The sequence below is a fragment of the Oncorhynchus mykiss genome, chromosome 8 (genome assembly GCF_013265735.2).
Source record: "Oncorhynchus mykiss isolate Arlee chromosome 8, USDA_OmykA_1.1, whole genome shotgun sequence".
Taxonomy (NCBI): Eukaryota; Metazoa; Chordata; class Actinopteri; order Salmoniformes; family Salmonidae; genus Oncorhynchus; species Oncorhynchus mykiss.
The window spans coordinates 74,296,777-74,318,107 of NC_048572.1; the positions used below are offsets into that span (position 1 = coordinate 74,296,777).

General features: G+C 42.2%; 1 protein-coding gene across 6 annotated transcripts; it reads right to left on the minus strand.

The window, feature by feature from the left end:
* Positions 1-5,170: 5,170 nt before the first annotated feature.
* LOC110530567 (nicastrin) lies at positions 5,171-20,996 on the minus strand. 6 transcript variants are annotated; one of them, XM_036986212.1, is made up of 18 exons: positions 20,884-20,996; positions 17,493-17,676; positions 12,306-12,407; positions 12,057-12,180; positions 11,777-11,892; positions 11,529-11,674; positions 11,218-11,362; positions 11,008-11,120; positions 10,603-10,755; positions 10,386-10,490; positions 10,189-10,266; positions 9,892-10,061; positions 7,608-7,710; positions 7,386-7,484; positions 6,986-7,073; positions 6,650-6,816; positions 6,321-6,533; positions 5,171-6,091 (listed from the first exon to the last, which is right to left on the minus strand). In XM_036986212.1, exons 4-18 carry the CDS (start codon positions 12,086-12,088, stop codon positions 5,969-5,971), a joined length of 1,851 nt encoding a protein of 616 aa, XP_036842107.1. In that variant the 5' UTR covers positions 12,089-12,180; positions 12,306-12,407; positions 17,493-17,676; positions 20,884-20,996; the 3' UTR covers positions 5,171-5,968. The 6 variants fall into 6 exon arrangements, with proteins under 6 accessions (XP_036842107.1, XP_036842106.1, XP_036842109.1 ...); XM_036986211.1 differs by lacking the exon at positions 20,884-20,996 and having other exon boundaries at positions 17,493-19,118; XM_036986214.1 differs by lacking the exons at positions 17,493-17,676; positions 20,884-20,996 and adding an exon at positions 13,627-14,093 and having other exon boundaries at positions 11,979-12,180.
* Positions 20,997-21,331: the final 335 nt, after the last annotated feature.

A 21,331-nucleotide genomic window follows, 5' to 3' on the forward strand; every position in this document is an offset into this window, starting at 1 on the left:
TTTCAGACTATCTTGGCTTTATCAGACTACTTTTTTTTCAAACAGCACCTAGCAACACATTTAGCTACTTTAAAAATGTATTTGGAACTTTTAGCAACTTTTGAAAAGTGACTCAAATGCTAAAATATATGCATTTCCCCTCTAAATGACACAAAAACTATTCTCTCTGTCACACAAATGATCAATTTATCAATGAACCTACCAGGTACAACCCCAAATCCTTAAACACGGGCACCCTCATAGATGTCATCCTAACTAACTCGCCCTCCAAATACACCTCTGCTGTTTTCAATCAAGATCTCAGCGATCACTGCCTTATTGCCTGCATCCGTAATGGGTCTGCGATCAAACAACCACCCCTCATCACTGTCAAACGCTCCCTAAAACACTTCTGCGAGCAGGCCTTTCTAATTGACCTGGCCGGGGTATCCTGGAATGACATTGACCTCATCCCGTCAGTAGAGGATGCCTGGTTGTTCTTTAAAAAGTGCCTATCTCACTATCTTAAACAAGCATGCTCTATTCAAAAAATGTAGAACCAGGAATAAATATAGTCCTTGGTTCACTCCAGACCTGTCTGCCCTTGACCAGCACAAAAACATCCCGTGGTGTTCTGCGTTAGCATCGAATAGCCCCCGTGATATGCAACTTTTCAGGGAAGTTAGGTACAAATATACACATGCAGTTAGGAAAGCTAGGGCTAGCTTTATCAAACAGAAATTTGCTTCCTGTAGTACAAACTCAAAAAAGTTCTGGGACACTGTAAAGTCCATGGAGAATAAGAGCACCTCCTCCCAACTTCCCACTGCTCCGAGGCTAGGAAATCAAATCAAATTTTATTTGCCACATACACATGGTTGGCAGATGTTAATGCAAGTGTAGCGAAATGCTTGTGCTTCTAGTTCCGACAATGCAGTAATAACCAACGAGTAATCTAACCTAACAATTTCACAACAGCTACCTTATACACACAAGTGTAAATGGATGAAGAATATGTACATAAAGATATATGAATGAGTGATGGTACAGAATGGCATAGGCAAGATGCAGTAGATGGTATCAAGTACAGTATATACAGTGCCTTGCGAAAGTATTCGGTCCCCTTGAACTTTGCGACCTTTTGCCACATTTCAGGCTTCAAACATAAAGATATAAAACTGTATTTTTTTGTGAAGAATCAGCAACAAGTGGGACACAATCATGAAGTGGAACGACATTTATTGGATATTTCAAACTTTTTTAACAAATCAAAAACTGAAAAATTGGGCGTGCAAAATTATTCAGCCCCTTTACTTTCAGTGCAGCAAACTCTCTCCAGAAGTTCAGTGAGGATCTCTGAAAGATCCAATGTTGACCTAAATGACTAATGATGATAAATACAATCCACCTGTGTGTAATCAAGTCTCCGTATAAATGCACATGCACTGTGATAGTCTCAGAGGTCCGTTAAAAGCGCAGAGAGCATCATGAAGAACAAGGAACACACCAGGCAGGTCCGAGATACTGTTGTGAAGAAGTTTAAAGCCGGATTTGGATACAAAAAGATTTCCCAAGCTTTAAACATCCCAAGGAGCACTGTGCAAGCGATAATATTGAAATAGAAGGAGTATCAGACCACTGCAAATCTACCAAGACCTGGCCGTCCCTCTAAACTTTCAGCTCATACAAGGAGAAGACTGATCAGAGATGCAGCCAAGAGGCCCATGATCACTCTGGATGAACTGCAGAGATCTACAGCTGAGGTGGGAGACTCTGTCCATAGGACAACAATCAGTCGTATATTGCACAAATCTGGCCTTTATGGAAGAGTGGCAAGAAGAAAGCCATTTCTTAAAGATATCCATAAAAAGTGTCGTTTAAAGTTTGCCACAAGACACCTGGGAGACATACCAAACATGTGGAAGAAGGTGCTCTGGTCAGATGAAACCAAAATTGAACTTTTTGGCAACAATACAAAACGTTATGTTTGGCGTAAAAGCAACACAGCTGAACACACCATCCCCACTGTCAAACATGGTGGTGGCAGCATCATGGTTTGGGCCTGTTTTTCTTCAGCAGGGACAGGGAAGATGGTTAAAATTGATGGGAAGATGGATGGAGCCAAATACAGGACCATTCTGGAAGAAAACCTGACGGAGTCTGCAAAAGACCTGAGACTGGGATGGAGATTTGTCTTCCAACAAGACAATGATCCAAAACATAAAGCAAAATCTACAATGGAATGGTTCAAAAATAAACATATCCAGGTGTTAGAATGGCCAAGTCAAAGTCCAGACCTGAATCCAATCGAGAATCTGTGGAAAGAACTGAAAACAGCTGTTCACAAATGCTCTCCATCCAACCTCACTGAGCTCGAGCTGTTTTGCAAGGAGGAATGGGAAAAAATTTCAGTCTCTCGATGTGCAAAACTGATAGAGACATACCCCAAGCGACTTACAGCTGTAATCGCAGCAAAAGGTGGCGCTACAAAGTATTAACTTAAGGGGGCTGAATAATTTTGCACGCCCAATTTTTCAGTTTTTGATTTGTTAAAAAAGTTCGAAATATCCAATAAATGTCGTTCCACTTCATGATTGTGTCCCACTTGTTGTTGATTCTTCACAAAAAAATACAGTTTTATATCTTTATGTTTGAAGCCTGAAATGTGGCAAAAGGTCGCAAAGTTCAAGGGGTCCGAATACTTTCGCAAGGCACTGTACATATGAGATTAGTAATGTAGGGTATGTAAACATTATATTAAGTGGCATTGTTTAAAGTGGCTAGTGATACATTTTTTACATGTATGGCAGCAGCCACTCAATGTTAGTGGTGGCTGTTTAACAGTCTTTAACAGACTCTCGGTCCCTGCTTTGACGCACCTGTACTGACCTCGCCTTCTGGATGATAGCGGGGTGAACAGGCAGTGGCTCGGGTGGTTGTTGTCCTTGATGATCTTTATGGAATTCCTGTGACATCGGGTGGTGTAGGTGTCCTGTAGGGCAGGTAGTTTGCCCCCGGTGATTCGTTGTGCAAACCTCACTACCCTCTGGAGAGCCTTACGGTTGTGGGCGGAGCAGTTGCTGTACCAGGCGGTGATACAGCCCGACAGGATGCTCTCGATCTGGAAAAGTTTGTGAGATGGCCTGTCAATTTGAGTAACGTTATTGTGTATTCTACGTAATGACGCAGTTTTACGTTATCACGCAATGCAACTTTTAGCAACAAATCAACCTGCCTCTAGCAACTTACCCTGAAAATTAGTTGGCAACACTGACTTAAACTCCAATATCAAAGATACAAAGCCTTCAGATATTCACACCCTTTGACTTTTTCCACATTTTGCTGTGTTACAAAATTAGATTAAATGGATGTAATTGTCATTTCTTTTGTCAACGATCAACACCGAATACTCTGTAATGTCAAAGTGGAGGAAAAATTTGAACATCTGTAAAAAAACAAACAAATATACCTAGATTAGATTACTATTCAACCCCCTGGGTCAATACATGTTTGAATGACCTTTGGAAGCGATTACAGCTGTGAGGCTTTCTAGGTAACTCTCTAAGAGTTTTCCACACCTGGATTGTGCAACATTTGCCCATTATTCTTTTCAAAATTCTTCAAGCTCTGTCAAATTGGTTGTTGATCATTGCTAGACAACCATTTTCAGGTATTGCCGTAGAATTTCAAGTAGATTTAAGTCAAAACTGTAACCTGGCCACTCAGGAACATTCAATGTCTTGGTAAGCAACACCAGTGTAGATTGGGCTTTGTGATTTAGGTTATTGTCCTGCTGGAAGGTGAATTAATCTCCCAGTGTCTGGTGAAAGCAAACTGAACCAGGGTTTCCTCTAGGATTTTGTCTGTGCTTAGTTCCATTCTCTTTCTTTTTTATCCTAAAAAACTACCCAGTCCTTAACGATTACAAGCATACGCATAACATGATGCAGCCACCACCATGCTGAAGATATGAAGTGGTACTCCTGTACTGTATTGGATTTGCCCCAAACACTTTGCTTTCAGGACAAAAAGTGAATTGCTTTGCCACATTTTTTGCAGTATTACTTTAGTGCCTTGTTGCAAACTGGATGCATGTTTTGGATTTTTTAAAATTCTGTACAGGCTTCCTTCTTTTCATTCCCAATTAGATTACCATTGTGGAGTAACTACAATGTTGTTGATCCATCCTCAGTTTTCCTCTATCACAGCCATTAAACTCTTAAATGTTTTAAAATCCCCATTGGCCTCATCAAGGACCCCACACACCCTAGGAACGAGCTGTTCTCTCGCTTACCTCACCATGCTCAGAGGGATATTTAATGCCTGTTTATTTCTATTTTTTTTTTACACATTTACCAATAGGTGCCCTTCTGGAGGCATTGGAAAACCTCCCTGGTCTTCACGGTTGAATCTGTATTTTAAATTCACTGCTCAACTGAGTGACCATACAGATAATTGTGTGTGGGGTACAGAGGTACTCCATGCAATTTATGTGACTTGTTAAACACATTTCCTGAACTTATTTAGGTTTGCCTTAACAAATGGGTTGAATGCTTATTAACTCAAGACATTTGATTTTCATTTTTAATTAGTACACATTTTAAAAAACAATTCCACTTTGACATTATGGGGTATTTATTTTAATGTACCTTTATTTAACTAGGCAAGTCAATTAAGAACAAATTCTTATTTACAATGACAGCCTACCAAAAGGCATCCTGCGGGTATGAGGGCTGGGATTAAAAATAAAATAAAAATATAGGACAAAACACACATCACAACAAGAGACACATCACAACACTACATAAAGAAAGACCCAAGACAACAACATAGCATGGTAGCAACACAAAACATGGTACAAACATTATTGGGCACAGACAACAGCACAAAGGGCAAGAAGGTAGAGACAACAAGACGTCACGCGAAGCAGCCACGACTGTCAGTAACAGTGTCCATGATTGGGTCTTTGAATGAAGAGTATTGTGTGTAGGCCAGTGACAAAAAAAACTATATTTAATCAATTTTAAATTCAGGCTGTAACAAAATGTGGAAAAAGGGGTGTGAATAGTTTCTGAAGGCACTGTATGTAATTGCATACTGCAGTACCTTCTCCTGTCCTAGACCATGTCCTGTACCAAAACCATGCTGGGAAATAGTAGAGAAGCAGCATTAGATAGGAAAAAAGGCCATGTTTATTTAGTTCTCTCTCCTTTATTTAACCAGGTAGGCAAGTTGAGAACCAGCTCTCATTTACAATTGCAACCTGTTATCAAGGCAATAATCACATTTATTCCCCAGTTGGTCAAAATCAGAGATCACCTTCACATACAAAAAAACCCCAGGTCAATTAACAATTCCATCAATACATGAGGGCATGATGTTATTAAATCCTGCAATTTATGTCTAGACTTAAAATAAAGTTGATTTTTAAAGATTGCAACCCAAATAAAAAAAATACTATTTGGATATCTGAATGTTTAAGCATAGTAATGGTCATTCAGCTGAACCCACATCCAAAGTCCATTTGCCCGACATAAGGTTTCATTCTCCTGAGAAATGACAGGAAAGCTATTGTACATACTACAACCGCATACTCAATAAACACACTTGCAAACACTCACCTCCCATTTGGACACACACACACCTCAAGGTCAAAAAGTTTAGTGCCTAATCCCATGATACAGTAAACAAAACATTATTTGACAAAACAAAAAAAATGAAATATGAACATATTTTACACTGGTGGCAATCTGACCCTGTTGAGTCCACATCCATCCAGGCCAATCAAATCCGGTTATGTGTTAAAACCCATCTGTTTGAGTCCAAACAGACCATTCACTGTGAGTTAAAACCTCCAGTTCTGCCTAACCTGTCTGTTGGTCACCCTAACCTGTCTGTCTATTTGTCTGTGTACCTATTGTGTGTAAAAAAAAAAAAACTGTTTGGTTGTAAGAGTAGTGGTCGCTGGTCACAGGTTAGTATGAGGCAATCAGTATGCGGTGTTGTTGGGTTCCCTGACGGAGCTGAAGAGGACATCTGCCTTGGTACTGACAAAGTATGTGACCAGTAGCGATGTGAACAACACGGCCACTCCCACGCCTAAGGTCAGCATCTATGAGAGAAATTAAGAGGAAAGAAAAAGGTAAATAATGTGATTCTCTTCTACTATCATCTTTATCAGACAATGGATAGTCAAACATGTAAAAAAATATATACCATAAAAATACAATGTTTTACCACTTACACAGGCTTACTAGATTCAAACATAACTGTATGAACGTATACAAAACTGTAATTAATTAAACAGATGGATCATGGTGGGAAATTGAGTGCAGTTTTACCTCCAGGTCCCGGCTGGCTACTAGGAAAATTCGAGCTTTGATGAACTTCCACTGCGATTTTGTCCATGTGGAATATTCTTTGGAAACGTAATCCCCCAGATCGAAAGCGGGGGACACTGCCTTGACCAGGCGTACTGCTGTGCGTACGCAGAAAGACTCCCTCTGGGTGCTGTTGGGTGGGACCACGCCCTGAACCCAGAGATAAGAGTACAACTGAGGGAGAGAATGAGTGAATCAGAGTGCGGTGTGGTTCCAGCAATACAAAGAAACACATTTTTAATTTGTAAACATCTATCCATCAGTACAGACAGAAACAGAGCCACATTTACATATGTGCTCTCGTTTGGCAGCTCATCTGGCTTCTTGCACTGGCTCTGGGTGAGGTTGGTGGCTGTTCCCGTTAAATTAGCCAGGAGATATTGGACCAGATAGGTCAGTGCGTTAGCCTGATGGGACGACTTGGCAACACCAACGTAGTACTGGGGTGGGTTGGGCTCTGAGAGACAGAAAACACAATGCAATGAAGACCCAAGTACCTTCTTTATGGATGTGAGTGTGTCTGTGACTAGTCCATATCTGCATGGGTTTTACGACGTCAGTAGTAGCAGAATACCTCTATAGCGTCAAAGGGTGTCCTTGTGAAAAAGTATCAGACTAAAACTCACGGAGGATGTCCTTCAGTTCTGGGGCCATCACTGCCTGAAACCAGCTGTTGTTGGATCTAACCAGAAACCCATACAGCATCTGGGTCACCTGAGAGAGAGATGCACAGTGTTGGTCAAACAATTCTGCTCACTGTTCCAAAAAAGTGAATTTTAAAATATTTTAGATGTTGAGAATGACATATGTTAACAGGCATAATGAAAGTGTCATGGAAAATAACAGACTATAACAGTATGACTGATCAGTTTAAAAAACATTTTGCGGCCGTCTGCGACAGAGCCTGGAATCGAACCCAGAATCTCTAGTGGCACAGCTAGCACTGCCTAAAACCACTGCACCACTCGGGAAGCCATGACTGATCAGTTTCACTTGTACAACACCTCATCAATCATGGAGTCTTACTGTTTTGGGGTCTGCATTGATTTTGTTTACTTGGGAGTTGTTTCCCCCAGCCTGCTTGAAGAGAGCGCGGGCAACTGCAGTAGCCACCTCGGTAAGAGACTGAAAGAGTACAGTGAGGGAGGGAAGAGAGAGAGATATTATTCTAACAGACAGTGGATAATGTAATGGAAACTGTGACTACTACAAATAAACCCATCAGTGGGTTTACTATGGTAACAATACCTTTGCAGTATCAGTCACAAACTCTAGCTGTTCCTCTGGACTCAAGTTAGATGGATAAGTCAGGTTCAGGTGGGCAGCATTGTCATAAAAACTCTCATAATACCTGCGCATGGGTAAACAAAAATAGCTGAAGTTGGAGACTTGTATCTCCCTCACTAACTTTAAACATCAGCTATCTGTGCAGCTCACCGATCGCAGCAGCTGTACACAGCCCATCTGTAAATAGCCCATCCAACTACCTACCTCATCCCCATATTGTTTTTATTTACTTTTTTGCACATCAGTATTTCTACTTGCACATCATCAACTGCACATCTGTCACTCCAGTGTTAATTGCTAAATTGTAATTACTTCACCACTATGGCCTATTTATTGCCTTACCTCCTTACTCCATTTGCACACACTGTATATACAGTGGGGCAAAAAGGTATTTAGTCAGCCACCAATTGTGCAAGTTCTCCCACTTAAATAGATGAGAGAGGCCTGTAAATTTCATCACATGTACACTTCAACTATGACAGACAAAATTAGAAAAAAAATCCAGAAAATCACATTGTAGGATTTTTAATGAATTTATTTGCAAATGATGGTGGAAAATAAGTATTTGGTCAATAACAAAAGTTTATCTCAATACTTTGTTATATACCCTTTGTCGGCAATGACAGAGGTCAAACGTTTTCTGTAAGTCTTCACAAGGTTTTCACACACTGTTGCTGGTATTTTGGGCCATTCCTCCATGCAGATCTCCTCTAGAGCAGTGATGTTTTGGGGCTGTTGCTGGGCAACACAGACTTTCAACTCCCTCCAAAGATTTTCTATGGGGTTGAGATCTGGAGACTGGCTAGGCCACTCCAGGACCTTGAAATGCTTCTTACGAAACCACTTCTTCATTGCCCGGGCGGTGTGTTTGGGATCATTGTCATGCTGAAAGACCCAGCCACGTTTCATCTTCAATGGCCTTGCTGATGGAAGGAGGTTTTCACTCAAAATCTCACGATACATGGCCCCATTCATTCTTTCCTTTACACGGATCAGTCGTCCTTGTCCCTTTGCAGAAAACCAGCCCCAAAGCATGATGTTTCCACCCCCATACTTCACAGTAGGTATGGTGTTCTTTGGATGCAACTCAGCATTCTTTGTCCTCCAAACACGACGAGTTGAGTTTCTACCAAAAAGTTATAGTTTGGTTTCATCTGACCAGATGACATTCTCCCAATCTTCTTCTGGATTATCCAAATGCTCTCTAGCAAACTTCAGACGGCCCTGGACATGTACTGGCTTAAGCAGGGGGACACGTCTGGCACTGCAGGATTTGAGTCCCTGGCGGCGTAGTGTGTTACTGATGGTAGGCTTTGTTACTTTGGTCCCAGCTCTCTGCAGGTCATTCACTAGGTCCCCCCGTGTGGTTCTGGGATTTTTGCTCACCGTTCTTGTGATCATTTTGACCCCACGGGGTGAGATCTTGCGTGGAGCCCCAGATCGAGGGAGATTATCAGTGGTCTTGTATGTCTTCCATTTCCTAATAATTGCTTCCACAGTTGATTTCTTCAAACCAAGCTGCTTACCTATTGCAGATTCAGTCTTCCCAGCCTGATGCAGGTCTACAATTTGTTTCTGGTGTCCTTTGACAGCTCTTTGGTCTTGGCCATAGTGGAGTTTGGAGTGTGACTGTTTGAGGTTGTGGACAGGTGTCTTTTATACTGATAACAAGTTCAAACAGGTGCCATTAATACAGGTAACGAGTGGAGGACAGAGGAGCCTCTTAAAGAAGAAGTTACAGGTCTGTGAGAGCCAGAAATCTTGCTTGTTTGTAGGTGACCAAATACTTATTTTCCACCATAATTTGCAAATAAATTAATTAAAAATCCTACAATGTCATTTTCTGGATTTTTTTTTCTCATTTTGTCTGTCATAGTTGAAGTGTACCTATGATGAAAATTACAGGCCTCTCATCTTTTTAAGTGGGAGAACTTGCACAATTGGTGGCTGACTAAGTACTTTTTTGCCCCACTGTAGACTTTTATTCCCTATTGTGTTATTGACTGTACGTTTGTTTATTCCATGTGTAACTCTGTGTTGTTGTTTGTGTCGCACTGCTTTGCTTTATCTTGGCCAGGTTGCAGTTGTAAATGAGAACTTGTTCTCAACTGTCCTACCTGGTTAAATAAAGGCGGAATAAAAAAATAGGGTAGAACACTTCACTAATAAAGAAATCCATATCAGGCAAGATAAAGATTGCAGTAATAAAAATAACCAGCAACGACAGACCATAGTCAACACTCACCTATTGTTGAAATCTGTTTGATGGTCTGCAAGAACAATCCCTGGAATTGCCCGAGCTCGGAGGAAACGCTGAAAGGAGGAGGGCGGGAGTGGTTGAGAAAAACCTGTCTCAACAAATGATAAGTTGAGACCAGCCGTGGAGGACTGTAAGTTTTTTACAAGATTCGTAACCTGAAACAGAGGTAAGAGGTTGGGAAAAGTTGGTTGAGGGAGAGCATAATGAAGAGAATATAGAAAAAAAGGGGTGGATGAGGATGGACCAGGTAAGCGTGCCACAAATAGAAGCATATACCCTTACCTCGTCATGGACGGTGTTGTTCCTCCTGGACACAGGGTCTGAGTGAAGAAATAGGTTGGTGCCACTGCGCACTGCTACCTAACAAATTACATAACAGATTCATTGTTATTTGATCGTATATCCATGCATTTGTATGTCCACACATTGATGGCTGTTGTGTATTTGAGTATTCAACGATAACATATACATGTCTTAACCTGTCCAATCTCCAGTATTGAGTGAACATTATCCAGGTCTATCACAAACATGTTATTCTTCATGTCATAAACCATTCGAGAGCTGCCAATGTAGTCAAATACTTCCTGAAAGAGAGGAATGAGCTATAAACATCCTCTTACAGTACAACACTCAACATGGGACTCCATAATTTACATACCACAGATTGACTTGCTAAGGGAGACCAAAGGAACTCACCCCGTGGAAGAAGGCAAAGAGGATATTCCGTGTGGGAGGGGCTTCCTGAGTGGCTTCACGTAGTGCCTGGGCAGCAGCCAGCAGAGTGACAAACCCTGAGACACTCCCCTCCGCTCCTGTAGAATCCTCCAAGAAAAATGCCCTGCTGTCCAGCTACAAAAATGGAGAAAGAATCCAGTGTCCAGTCAATTTTCCATAAACGCCAAACAAGGAAAAACCATGTAAGATTGTATAGAAGGAAATGGTACTGAGAAAATACCAAAGCACTTTTCAGGCTGTGTATAACACACACTGGAATGTGGCTCATATTGTATATACTATTTTGTAGATTCCAAAAGGCTTAGACATCTGTGAACATGTGACAAGATGTGTCAGTTGGAGGCAAGGCCTCAATGAATCACCCACCCTGGCTGCTGCTATAACAACACTCTCGTTCTCCTTGTGACCAAAGGCGGTGCTGTTATAAGGCCGGATGAAAGTACACACATTATAACCACCAAGAGGGTCACACACCATCACTGTGAGAGAGAGAGAGAGAGAGAGATGTCTGTAAGATATACATGACAGTGTGTGTATTGACTACTCACGCATATACAATAATGCATCTTTGTATACCTGGGGAGGTGCTGAAGTCCATGCTGCTGCGTCTCATGCAGGTTGCAGTGTCAGTGACAGCATGCATATGAGAGAAGAGCTGCATGGCACACAGAGGGTACTGCAGGCCACTGCCGTTCACCACACGATTATGATCAAAGTAGCACTGCAGGTAGAGTGGATACATTTATCAGAATGAGGAGCACATTGTTTTAATACACAGAAATACGGTAGAATAAAACATCACCTCTGTTCTTTGGATAAAGACGTTTCATGGTCATTAAGTGACATGATTTTACCAGACTGGGTTGTGACTGCTTGAAGTGACTCACCTGTTTGATGACCTCTGTTTCATTGTCTTCTTTCAGGGAGAAGACAGGGAAGTCAAATTCCTCATAGGACAGACCGTTCCCCCGAGGATTCCATACAGTCGTGTTACAGTGCGCTAAATTATGATCATAGGTTTCCGTGTAAACACCTGAGGATAAAAGTAAACAAATGACGTTCAAAAAGCATGCTGGTTAGCAAAGATCATTTGGTCATTTTGACAGACTGGCAACCTAACGCCTGATCCTCCTACCTGTGTTCTCATTGGGACATGTCGTATGTGGCGAGAACTCTGGTTGGCTAGTTTTTGGGACCACCACAACCCCTGCCACCCTGCTGGAGGCATTCTTCATCTTCATCATGATGGACCTGTAAAATGATGACAATGTTTGAGTATGAGGGGGCTACTAGGATATAGATAATATCATTCTGTGGTTGTGCTGAACAATAGTCACAGTGAGTGTGTTCCAACTTTGTTCTGGAGGTCAATGGAGATGGAGTTGACTGTTTTCGGCTGTGTGTGTGTAGCCTACTTGGTGAAGAGGGATGACTCCAACAGGACCATATAAGGAGGATTGGGTCCTTTGCTCAAAGGCCATTCCAGATCTGCCTCAGACTCCAAGACATGGATCACCCCTGTATCACCTGATATCGAGGCTGAGACACAGGATAGAAAAAAAATGCTTGTCTTAGTATGCAAATATCCAGCATTACATAAATATAGCAAGGATACAGAGCACAGTATTGTACCAAGCAGAGTGTGTGTGTGTCATGTCACTCACACTGGCAGCCAATCTGATGTGTAGCATTGAGCAGTCGGACGCATGGTACAGTGTTATTCAGTTCGACATAAATCTTCTGCGCAACAGCGTTACAACTCACATCTGAAAGACAAAAGAGAAACAATTGAATTGAAGTGACCAGTTTCTGTAATGATGTATTCCCAAGACACCAAACCAAATCAAATTGTATTGGTCGGTACACAGTTTAACAGGTGTTATGGTGGGTGCAGCAAAATGCTTGTGTTCATAGTTCCTATCAAATAATGCAGTAAATGCCTATAAGCACAAAATAATATTATTTTGTACAGTAGTAGATATATAAATAGAATGTCAACAAATTTGCTTACATCCCCGTTAATGAGCATTTCTCCTTTGCCAAGATAATCCATCCACCTGACAGGTGTGGCATATCAAAAAGCTGATTAAACATCATCATTACACAGGTGCAATGGGGACAATAAAATGCCACCTTAAAATGTGCAGTTTTGTCACACAACGCCACAGAAGTCATGAGTTTTGAGGGAGCATGCAATTGGAATGCTGACTGCAGGAATGTCCCCAGAGCTGTTGCCAGAGACTTTAATGTTAATTTCTCGACCATATGCAGCCTCCAACGTCATTTTGGGGAATTTGGCAGTATGTCCAACTGGCCTCACAATCGCAGACCACGTGTAACCACCCCAGCCCAGGATTTCCACATCCAGCTTCTTCACCAGCGGGATTGTCTGAGACTAGTCACCCAGACAGCTGATGAAACGGAGGAGTATTTCTGTCTGTAATAAAACCCTAAAACCCTTTTGTGGGGAAAACCTATGATTGTCCCATTCATAGATTAGTGCCAAATTATTTTATTTCAATTGACTGATTTCCATATCTGAACTGTAACTCAGTAAAATCGTTGAAATGATTGCATGTTGCATTTATTTTTGTTTTGTATATATTGCCTGTATAGCCGCCCACCCACTGCTTGCCTTGAGCTCACGAGTGGTCACGCTGTGGCAGACTCAAGTTGTGGTGCCTAGCAGCAACTGTTATTAGTTTCACAAGTTTGCTAGCTAGCCAGCTGGTTAACATGGCTATCTATCTAGCTAAATGCATCACATACGGGATTAAAAAAAAACTTGCTACATAATTCGGGTTGTCTAGTGTAAAATTATAAAGCATTATAATCCAAAGGACCTCACTGTCAGCAACGTCGTTGGCTAAATAATTGGGCTATTAGTTAGCTGTAGTTTACTGACCCAAACTAAAACTGTAATAAGATATTGGTAAGTGAAAGCATGTAGCTAGTATTAACGTTACAAACGAAAGGTATTCTTACTTTTGAAAAGCCAACCAACTATGAACATAACCCATTTCGATGATTCCAAAACCATCTTCCTGGTTTCATAAAGAACAGTTAAAAACACAGGAAGCGTTGCAGTAAAACTTGTTCTGGGTTCCGATATTGCAAAACCTCATCAAAATGGCAGTGAAAACAGAACATAGAGATAGATAGAGGACTCATCTTTATAGCCATAATAGTGTATTTGACAACATGGGCAGCGCGATTGAGTCTTCAAACCTATAGAAATCCCACCCAGTCAAAGTATGTGGCGGAGTTGAACCGCTAATGAAGCAGACCACTTCAGGTTCTACCCAACCACTCCAGCTAAAAACCTCTCTGCCTCACAGGGATAAAAACTGCCACTCCAAATAAGCTCCATTTATTAAAATCACAATTTAACCAACACCCATCTATTTCTGTGACTACCTGGACCTACCATTTGGTTTTGAAGTATTGAAACAAAACCATAGAAAAAAAATGTGTTGCCTTTGTATGATTTGAATGAAAATTATTTTAATAAACATGAAAAGGTGAATGTAAGAAGAGCTCATAATTTCAAACAGGCTACATGTCATATTAAACAGCATATAAACACTCTAAATAGGCCAGGAGCCAGACAGGCATAGCTGGGGAAGTAGAGTTTTTGCCCATGCTTCATAGGCGATATTGCTCCACTAATACAGGACTATTAAAGGCCCAGTGCACTACATTTGTGGGAAAAAATATTGTTTAAAAAAAATACATACACTACTGGTCAAAAGTTTTAGAACACCTACTCATTCAAGAGTTTTTCTTTATTTTTACTATTTTCTACATTGTAGAATAATAGTGAAGAAATCAAAATTATAAAATAACACGTGGAATCATGTAGTAACCAAAAAAGTGTTAAACACATCGAAATATATTTTATATTTGAGATTTTTCAAAGTAGCCACCCTTTGCCTTGATGACAAGAATTTTAAGTAAGCATTTCACTGTAAGGTCTACACCGGTTGTATTCGGTGCACGTGACAAATAAACTTTTTCTTTGCAGCAATTCAACCATGAAGGCCTGATTCATGCAGTCTCCTCTGAACAGTTGTTTTGGAGATGTGTCTGTTACTTGAACTCTGTGAAGCATTAATTTTGCGGGCAATTTGTGAGGCTGGTAACTCAAACTTTTTCTCTGCAGCAGAGGTAACTCTTGGTCTTCCTTACCTGTGGTGGTCCTTATGAGAGCCAGTTTCATCAAAGCGCTTGATGGTTTTTGCAACTGCACTTGAAGAAACTTTCAAAGTTCTTGACATTTTACAATTTTTTTTAAATTTAGTTTTTCTAGGCAAGTCAGTTAAGAACAAATTCTTATTTACAATGATAGCCTAGGAACAGTGGGTTAACTGCCTCGTTCAGGGGCAGAACAACAGTTACAACTCACATCTGAAAGACAAAAGAAGAGAAACAATTGAATTGAAGTGACCAGTTTCTGTAATGATGTATTCCCAAGACACCAAACCAAATTAAATTGTATTGGTCGGTACACAGTTTAGCAGGTGTTATGGTGGGTGCAGCAAAATGCTTATGTTCATAGTTCCTATCAAATAATGCAGTAAATGCCTATAAGCACAAAATAATATTATTTTGTACAGTAGTAGATATATAAATAGAATGTCAACAAATTTGCTTACATCCCTGTAAATGAGCATTTCTCCTTTGCCAAGATAATCCATCCACCTGACAGGTGTGGCATATCAAAAAGCTGATTAAACATCATCATTACACAGGTGCACCTTGTGCTGGGGACAATAAAATGCCACCTTAAAATGTGCAGTTTTGTCACACAACGCCACAGAAGTCTCGAGTTTTTAGGGTGCATGCAATTGGAATGCTGACTGCAGGAATGTCCCCCAGAGCTGTTGCCAGAGAATTGAATGTTCATTTCTCGACCATATGCGGCCTCCAATGTCATTTTGAAGAATTTGGCAGTATGTCCAACTGGCCTCACAATATATTACAGTGATCTAACCTAGCAAACCAATGAATGCTACCAGGCCACCCAAGGAGTGTATTGAATCGAACAAGGACACCATCTCAATTTCTCCACCAAGCATCACCACCGGAGAAGAAATACCACTTACCAAGGACAAAATGGACCCTATAGTGCTCCACGAAGTACTCGTCCAGCTCCAATATCTTGCCAGCGAACTCAGCAAACATACCCAATCAACCCCTCTTGCCCCCTTTGCTCTCCAACTACAAGATACCCTCATGGAAATGAGCACGGCGCTTGTACACGACGATACCACAGCAACTAACCCTCCACAAGCTCTACCTCTATCCCCCTCAAGATACCTATTCTTATATTGTCACTCAGAATATGGGAAGATATGGGAAGCTGTACAGTAGCCACCCACAAAAACAGGCCAGAAGGGAAAGCACATGCGACAAGCAGAAACTGTCTCCTGTGGTAATTAACTTCTTGAACAGTTATGCCCGCCCACCTCCTTCAAACAAAGACATCTAAAAAGAAATCCTACGCAATAAACTGCAAAAGCTCATCCAGATGAGAAGAGGTGGAATCCTTGTATTTGTCAAGGATATCCACTCCCTGAACTCCCTCCTCTCCCCCTGGCCCACAGGGGTCTTTAATGGGACAACGATAAAGTGTAGGTTGGCACAGAGAGGAAACCAAACCACCCAAGACAACAAACCCACTAAACAGCTTATCAAGGGCATCCAAATGGAAACCACCAGCGACAAAATCCAGCAGGAGCTGGAGAGGCAGCGCATTACAACCACTAAAGTATACAGGATTGTCAGCCGAGCCACACAGCAACCGACTACTTTCATCTGTATTAACCTCAGCAACCCGGACGATGCGCCTGGCCTACTGCTAGAGGGATTCTACATGAACTACTTCCACTTCAGGGTGGAAAAAGCACGGCTACCCCCCACCAGCATTAACAGTGCTACAAATGTCAAGAATTCAACCACGTATCCACCGACTGCAAAAATCAGGTCAAATGTCTGCGATGTGCTGAAAACCACCACCATAAAGAGTGCCCCAAAGAGAGAAATGATGCCACCTGTGGCGGCGCCCACTCATCGGTCTCCAGACAATGCCCCACCTATCTAGCCCTCACCACCACCAAGCCCACCAGGGCTACTACCACCATCAGCACAGCCACAACCAACCATCTCACAACACCAAACCTCTCCGGCTCTCAGCCTCTCACCAACACCACTCACCTGCAGGAGGATCTGAAAGGAATATGCAGAGACGAAGAAATGGTAAAGAGTTATGGACAGCATAAGGAAACACAGATGGCCCCACCTCTTAACTTGGAATCGCCTTCTACAGCCTTAACTACACTCCAAATCAAATGGCTACTCCAATAAATATTCTACATATCAACATCAGAGGGTTAAGGAGAAACAAGCAGGAGCTGAAGCAACTTCTTCTAGAAAAGCAAACCAGCATTGCCTCTATCAACGAAACCTTTCTAAGTACTAATGCAAGATTCCGTATTCCTGGCTTTAACATTCTAAGGAAGGATCGACTAGAGGGATGCAGAAGGGGTGTGGCACTGCTTTTAAAGGGAGGAATCGAGTACTCTGAAGCCGTTTTCAACCTCACCAAATTAGAACTCAACAACAATGAGTACACTGCTGCGAAAATACTCCTAAACGCATAAACAACTCTTCTGGTAGCCACCATATACTGTCCACCGGCAACAACTCCCTCCGAAAAATTGATCGCTGCCCTTGCAGACAACGGCCATACCATCATAATGGGAGATTTCAATGCCAAACACATTGACTTCAACTGTAATACCACATATCACTCGGGAAGAGTATTAAGGGATGTCCTCGACAGCACAAACCTGGCCATCCTCAACACCAACGAGCCCACACACATCCATTCCTCAACATCCACGGCAGACATCCTTGATCTTGTCCTCTGCTCCCCGGACTTGGCTGCTAAACTCCTTAGCTTCTCCGTCAGCCATGACATGGGAAGTGACCACCTTCCTGTCCTTGCCTCCTCTCTCCAACTCCAACAAGCACCTGAAAAACAAAGATACAACTACAAGAAAGCAGACTGGGGAAAAATACAGAAATAGCATTAGACAAGATAACAAATATTGCAGTAACAACACAGAACCCCAAGGATTTGGACCAGCTGGCTGAGAGAATAGGGATTATCCTGATCCAGGCCCGGGAAGATACCATCTCACTTACCACCATCAGACCACCACAACAACAACTCCCACCACATGTCCTCAGTCTCATCAAGCAGAAAAGAAAGATCTGGAGAGACTTTATTAGAACAAGAGCACCCAACCTGAAGACAGAAGTTAATCGGTTGCAGAATCACATCAGACACCAACTCACCCTCCACAAACAGAAACAGTGGACAGCCTTCTATCACCTGCTAGATACAGACACCAAACCCCGGACCTTCTGGCAAAAAAAAATCTAAACAATTAATGGAGACAAAACCAATAATATCATACCCGTGCTAAAGTCTCAAAACCAACTAATCGAAGACAATGAACCACCTACAAAATGTTAATTCTTGTCCCAACGATCCTCTCTTTGACAAAGACTGGAAAACCATCGTCGACAGAGAAATACAGAAAACAGTGTACACTTCAAATTCGACACCAGTAGACCATCCCCTCACTCGCTCTGTTAGCGTTGAAGAAATCAAGACTCACTTGAAAAAAAACAAAAAACAAAGCACCAGGGGAAGACAACATTGACAGCACACTCATTAAACAAGCACCTGATGAATACCTGCACCTCCTTTCTAACCTCTTCACAGCATGTCTCATGGAAGGCTACTTTCCCCTACCATGGAAATCTGCAGTTGTCACAATGATCCACAAACCGGCAAAGACCCATACAACGTCACAAGTTATAGACCAATCAGCCTCCTCAGTCATGTCGGGAAGCTGTTTGAGAGAGTACTCACCCAAAGACTGAGTGGCCACACTGAGGAAATGGGCCTACTTGGAATCAACCAAGCAGGCTTCAGGAAAACAAGATCAACCACGGATAACATTCTAAGACTGTCAGAGGACATCCTTCGGAACTTCAAGAAAAAATAACTTACCCTGGTGATTTTCTTTGACATAGAGAAAGCATTTGACAAGATGTGGCACAATGGACTGTGTTACCGGCTCGCAGACTCCAATCTCAAACTACCGCTCTCCATCAGAAACATCATCACTAGCTTTCTCCACAACCGTACAATTAAAGTGAAGGTCTCCACAGCAATATCCTCACCTTTCACCCCTGAAGCAGGTGTCCCACAGGGGGCAGTTCTAAGCCCGCTACTTTTTCTACTCTACATATCAGATATTTACTACCCTCCCCCCACCATAGGTCAAGTCTCACAGTTTGCCGATGACCTCTGCTACTGGTCCAGCTCCAAATGTCCTCAACTTGCTGCAAAGAAATTGAACCCACAAAAGACCCAATGTGTCCTCTTCACAAGAAGCACCAGCAGGCCTCCTGGGTGGCGCAGTGGTTAAGGGCGCTGTACTGCAGCTGTGCCATCAGAGTCCCTGGGTTCGCGCCCAGGCTCTGTCGTAACCGGCCGCGACCGGGAGGTCCGTGGGGCGACGCACAATTGGCCTAGCGTCGTCCGGGTTAGGGAGGGATTGGTCGGTAGGGATCTCCTTGTCTCATCGCGCACCAGCGACTCCTGTGGCGCAGTGCGCGCTAGCCAAGGTTGCCAGGTGCACGGTGTAGCCTCCGACACATTGGCTTCCGGGTTGGATGCGCGCTGTGTTAAGAAGCAGTACGGCTGGGTTGTGTATCGGAGGACGCATGACATTCAGCCTTCGTCTCTCCCGAGCCCGTACGGGAGTTGTAGCAATGAGACAAGATAGTAGCTACTACAACAATTGGATACCACGAAATTGGGGAGAAAAAGGGGTAAAATTCAAAGAAAAAAAAAAGAAACACCAGCAAAAAAAACTCAAACTCTACGGTGAAACAATAAAAGTAGAAAAATAAGCAAAATTCCATGGAGTCACCTTCCAGAAGAACATGCAAGAATCCATATAGCGAAAATAGAGAGAGAGGGACGAAAAAGACTAAAAACCTAAAAACGCTGTGCGGAAGAAAATATGGAGCCTCACCTCAGACAGTGCTGAAAGTCTACATCAGCTATCCTATCCATCTTTGAATACGCCCTACTAGCCTGGATAACAGCTTCACCGCAGCAGATGAATCGGCTACAGATAGTCTACATCAGCTACATCCTATCCCTCTTTGAAAACATGGCAATAAAAATGGCTTACTTACTACGTTAACAGCATATCTGGACTGACATCAATCAACAAGACAGTCAATCATTGGCAAATCATCAACAAACCTTCCTTCACTCATCAACCACGGATAACATTCTAAGACATACCCTCGTAAAACCACGGATAACATTCTAAGACATACCCTCGTAAAACTGACCATCCTACCGATCCTTGACTTCGGTGATGTCATCTTTATAGATAGCCTCCAACACTCTACTCAGCAAACTGGATGTAGTCTATCACAGTGCCATCCGTTTTGTCACCAAAGCCCCATATACTACCACTGCGACCTGTACGCTCTCGTTGGCTGGCCCTCGCTTCATGCTCGTCGCCAAACCCACAGGTTATCTACAAGTCTCTGCTAGGTAAAGCCCCACCCTATCTCAGCTCGCTGGTCACCATAGCAGCACCCACTCGTAGCACACGCTCCAGCAGGTCTCACCCCTAAAGCCAATTCCTCCTTTAGTCGCCTTTCCTTCTAGTTCTCTGCTGCCACTGACTGGAACGAACTGCAAAAATCACTGAAGCTGGAGATTCCCATCTCCCTCACTAGCTTTAAGAACCAGTCAGAGCAGCTCACAGATCACTACACCTGTTCATAGCCCATCTGTATACAGCCCGTCTATCTACCTCATTCCCATACTGTATTTATTTATTTAGCTCCTTTTGCACCACAGTATCTATACTTGCACATCCATCTTTTGCACATCTACCATTCCAGTGTTTAATTGCCATATTGTAATTACTTCGCTACCATGGCCTATTTATTGCCTTAACTCCCTTATTTGACCTTATTTGCACTCACTGTATATAGACTTTGTTTTCTACTCTATTATTGACTCTGTTTTGTTTATTCCATGTGTATCTCTGTGTTGTTGTATGTGTCGAACTGCTATGCTTTATCTTGGCCAGGTTGCAGTTACAAATGAGAACTTGTTCTCAACTAGCTTACCTGGTTAAATAAAGGTGAAATAAAAACATTAATTGGCCAGAAGTTCATCAACAGAGCCACACACAACCCATCATTGAAGGAAGCCGTGGGACAGGCCAAATGGACCACAGATACGTCCATAATGCTGAAACTGACCTAGAAGAGAGGAATGGGAAAAAAATAATAATACAAAAATAAATACAAAAATACAAAAAAATAAATACAATAATTTGTGTGTATATTAAAATGTGTGGATATGTGAATGCACTCCTAAGCGCCCCCACCCCTCTCCACCTGCACAGTTGTGAGCTATAATTTGAATGAAGTTTTTTTTATCTTCTATTTCTATTTTTTATTTCTATTTTATTTATTTAAGTAAAGACCACAAACTCATGGCGGGAAAAGAAAAAGGCGAAACTAATCTACGCCCGTTCTGATAAAAACCTTAGGGCATCTAGCCTCGGGGGAT

Coding starts and splice junctions, on each gene's coding strand:
- LOC110530567 (XM_021613757.2), bottom strand. CDS start 13,681: ATGGTTTTGGAATCATCGAAATGGGTTATGTTCATAGTTGGTTGGCTT. Junction 11,675..11,776: donor ATGTCCCAATGAGAACACAG/GTAGGAGGATCA, acceptor TTTTATCCTCAG/GTGTTTACACGGAAACCTAT. Junction 10,756..11,007: donor TTGTTATAGCAGCAGCCAGG/GTGGGTGATTCA, acceptor CCATTTTTGTAG/CTGGACAGCAGGGCATTTTT.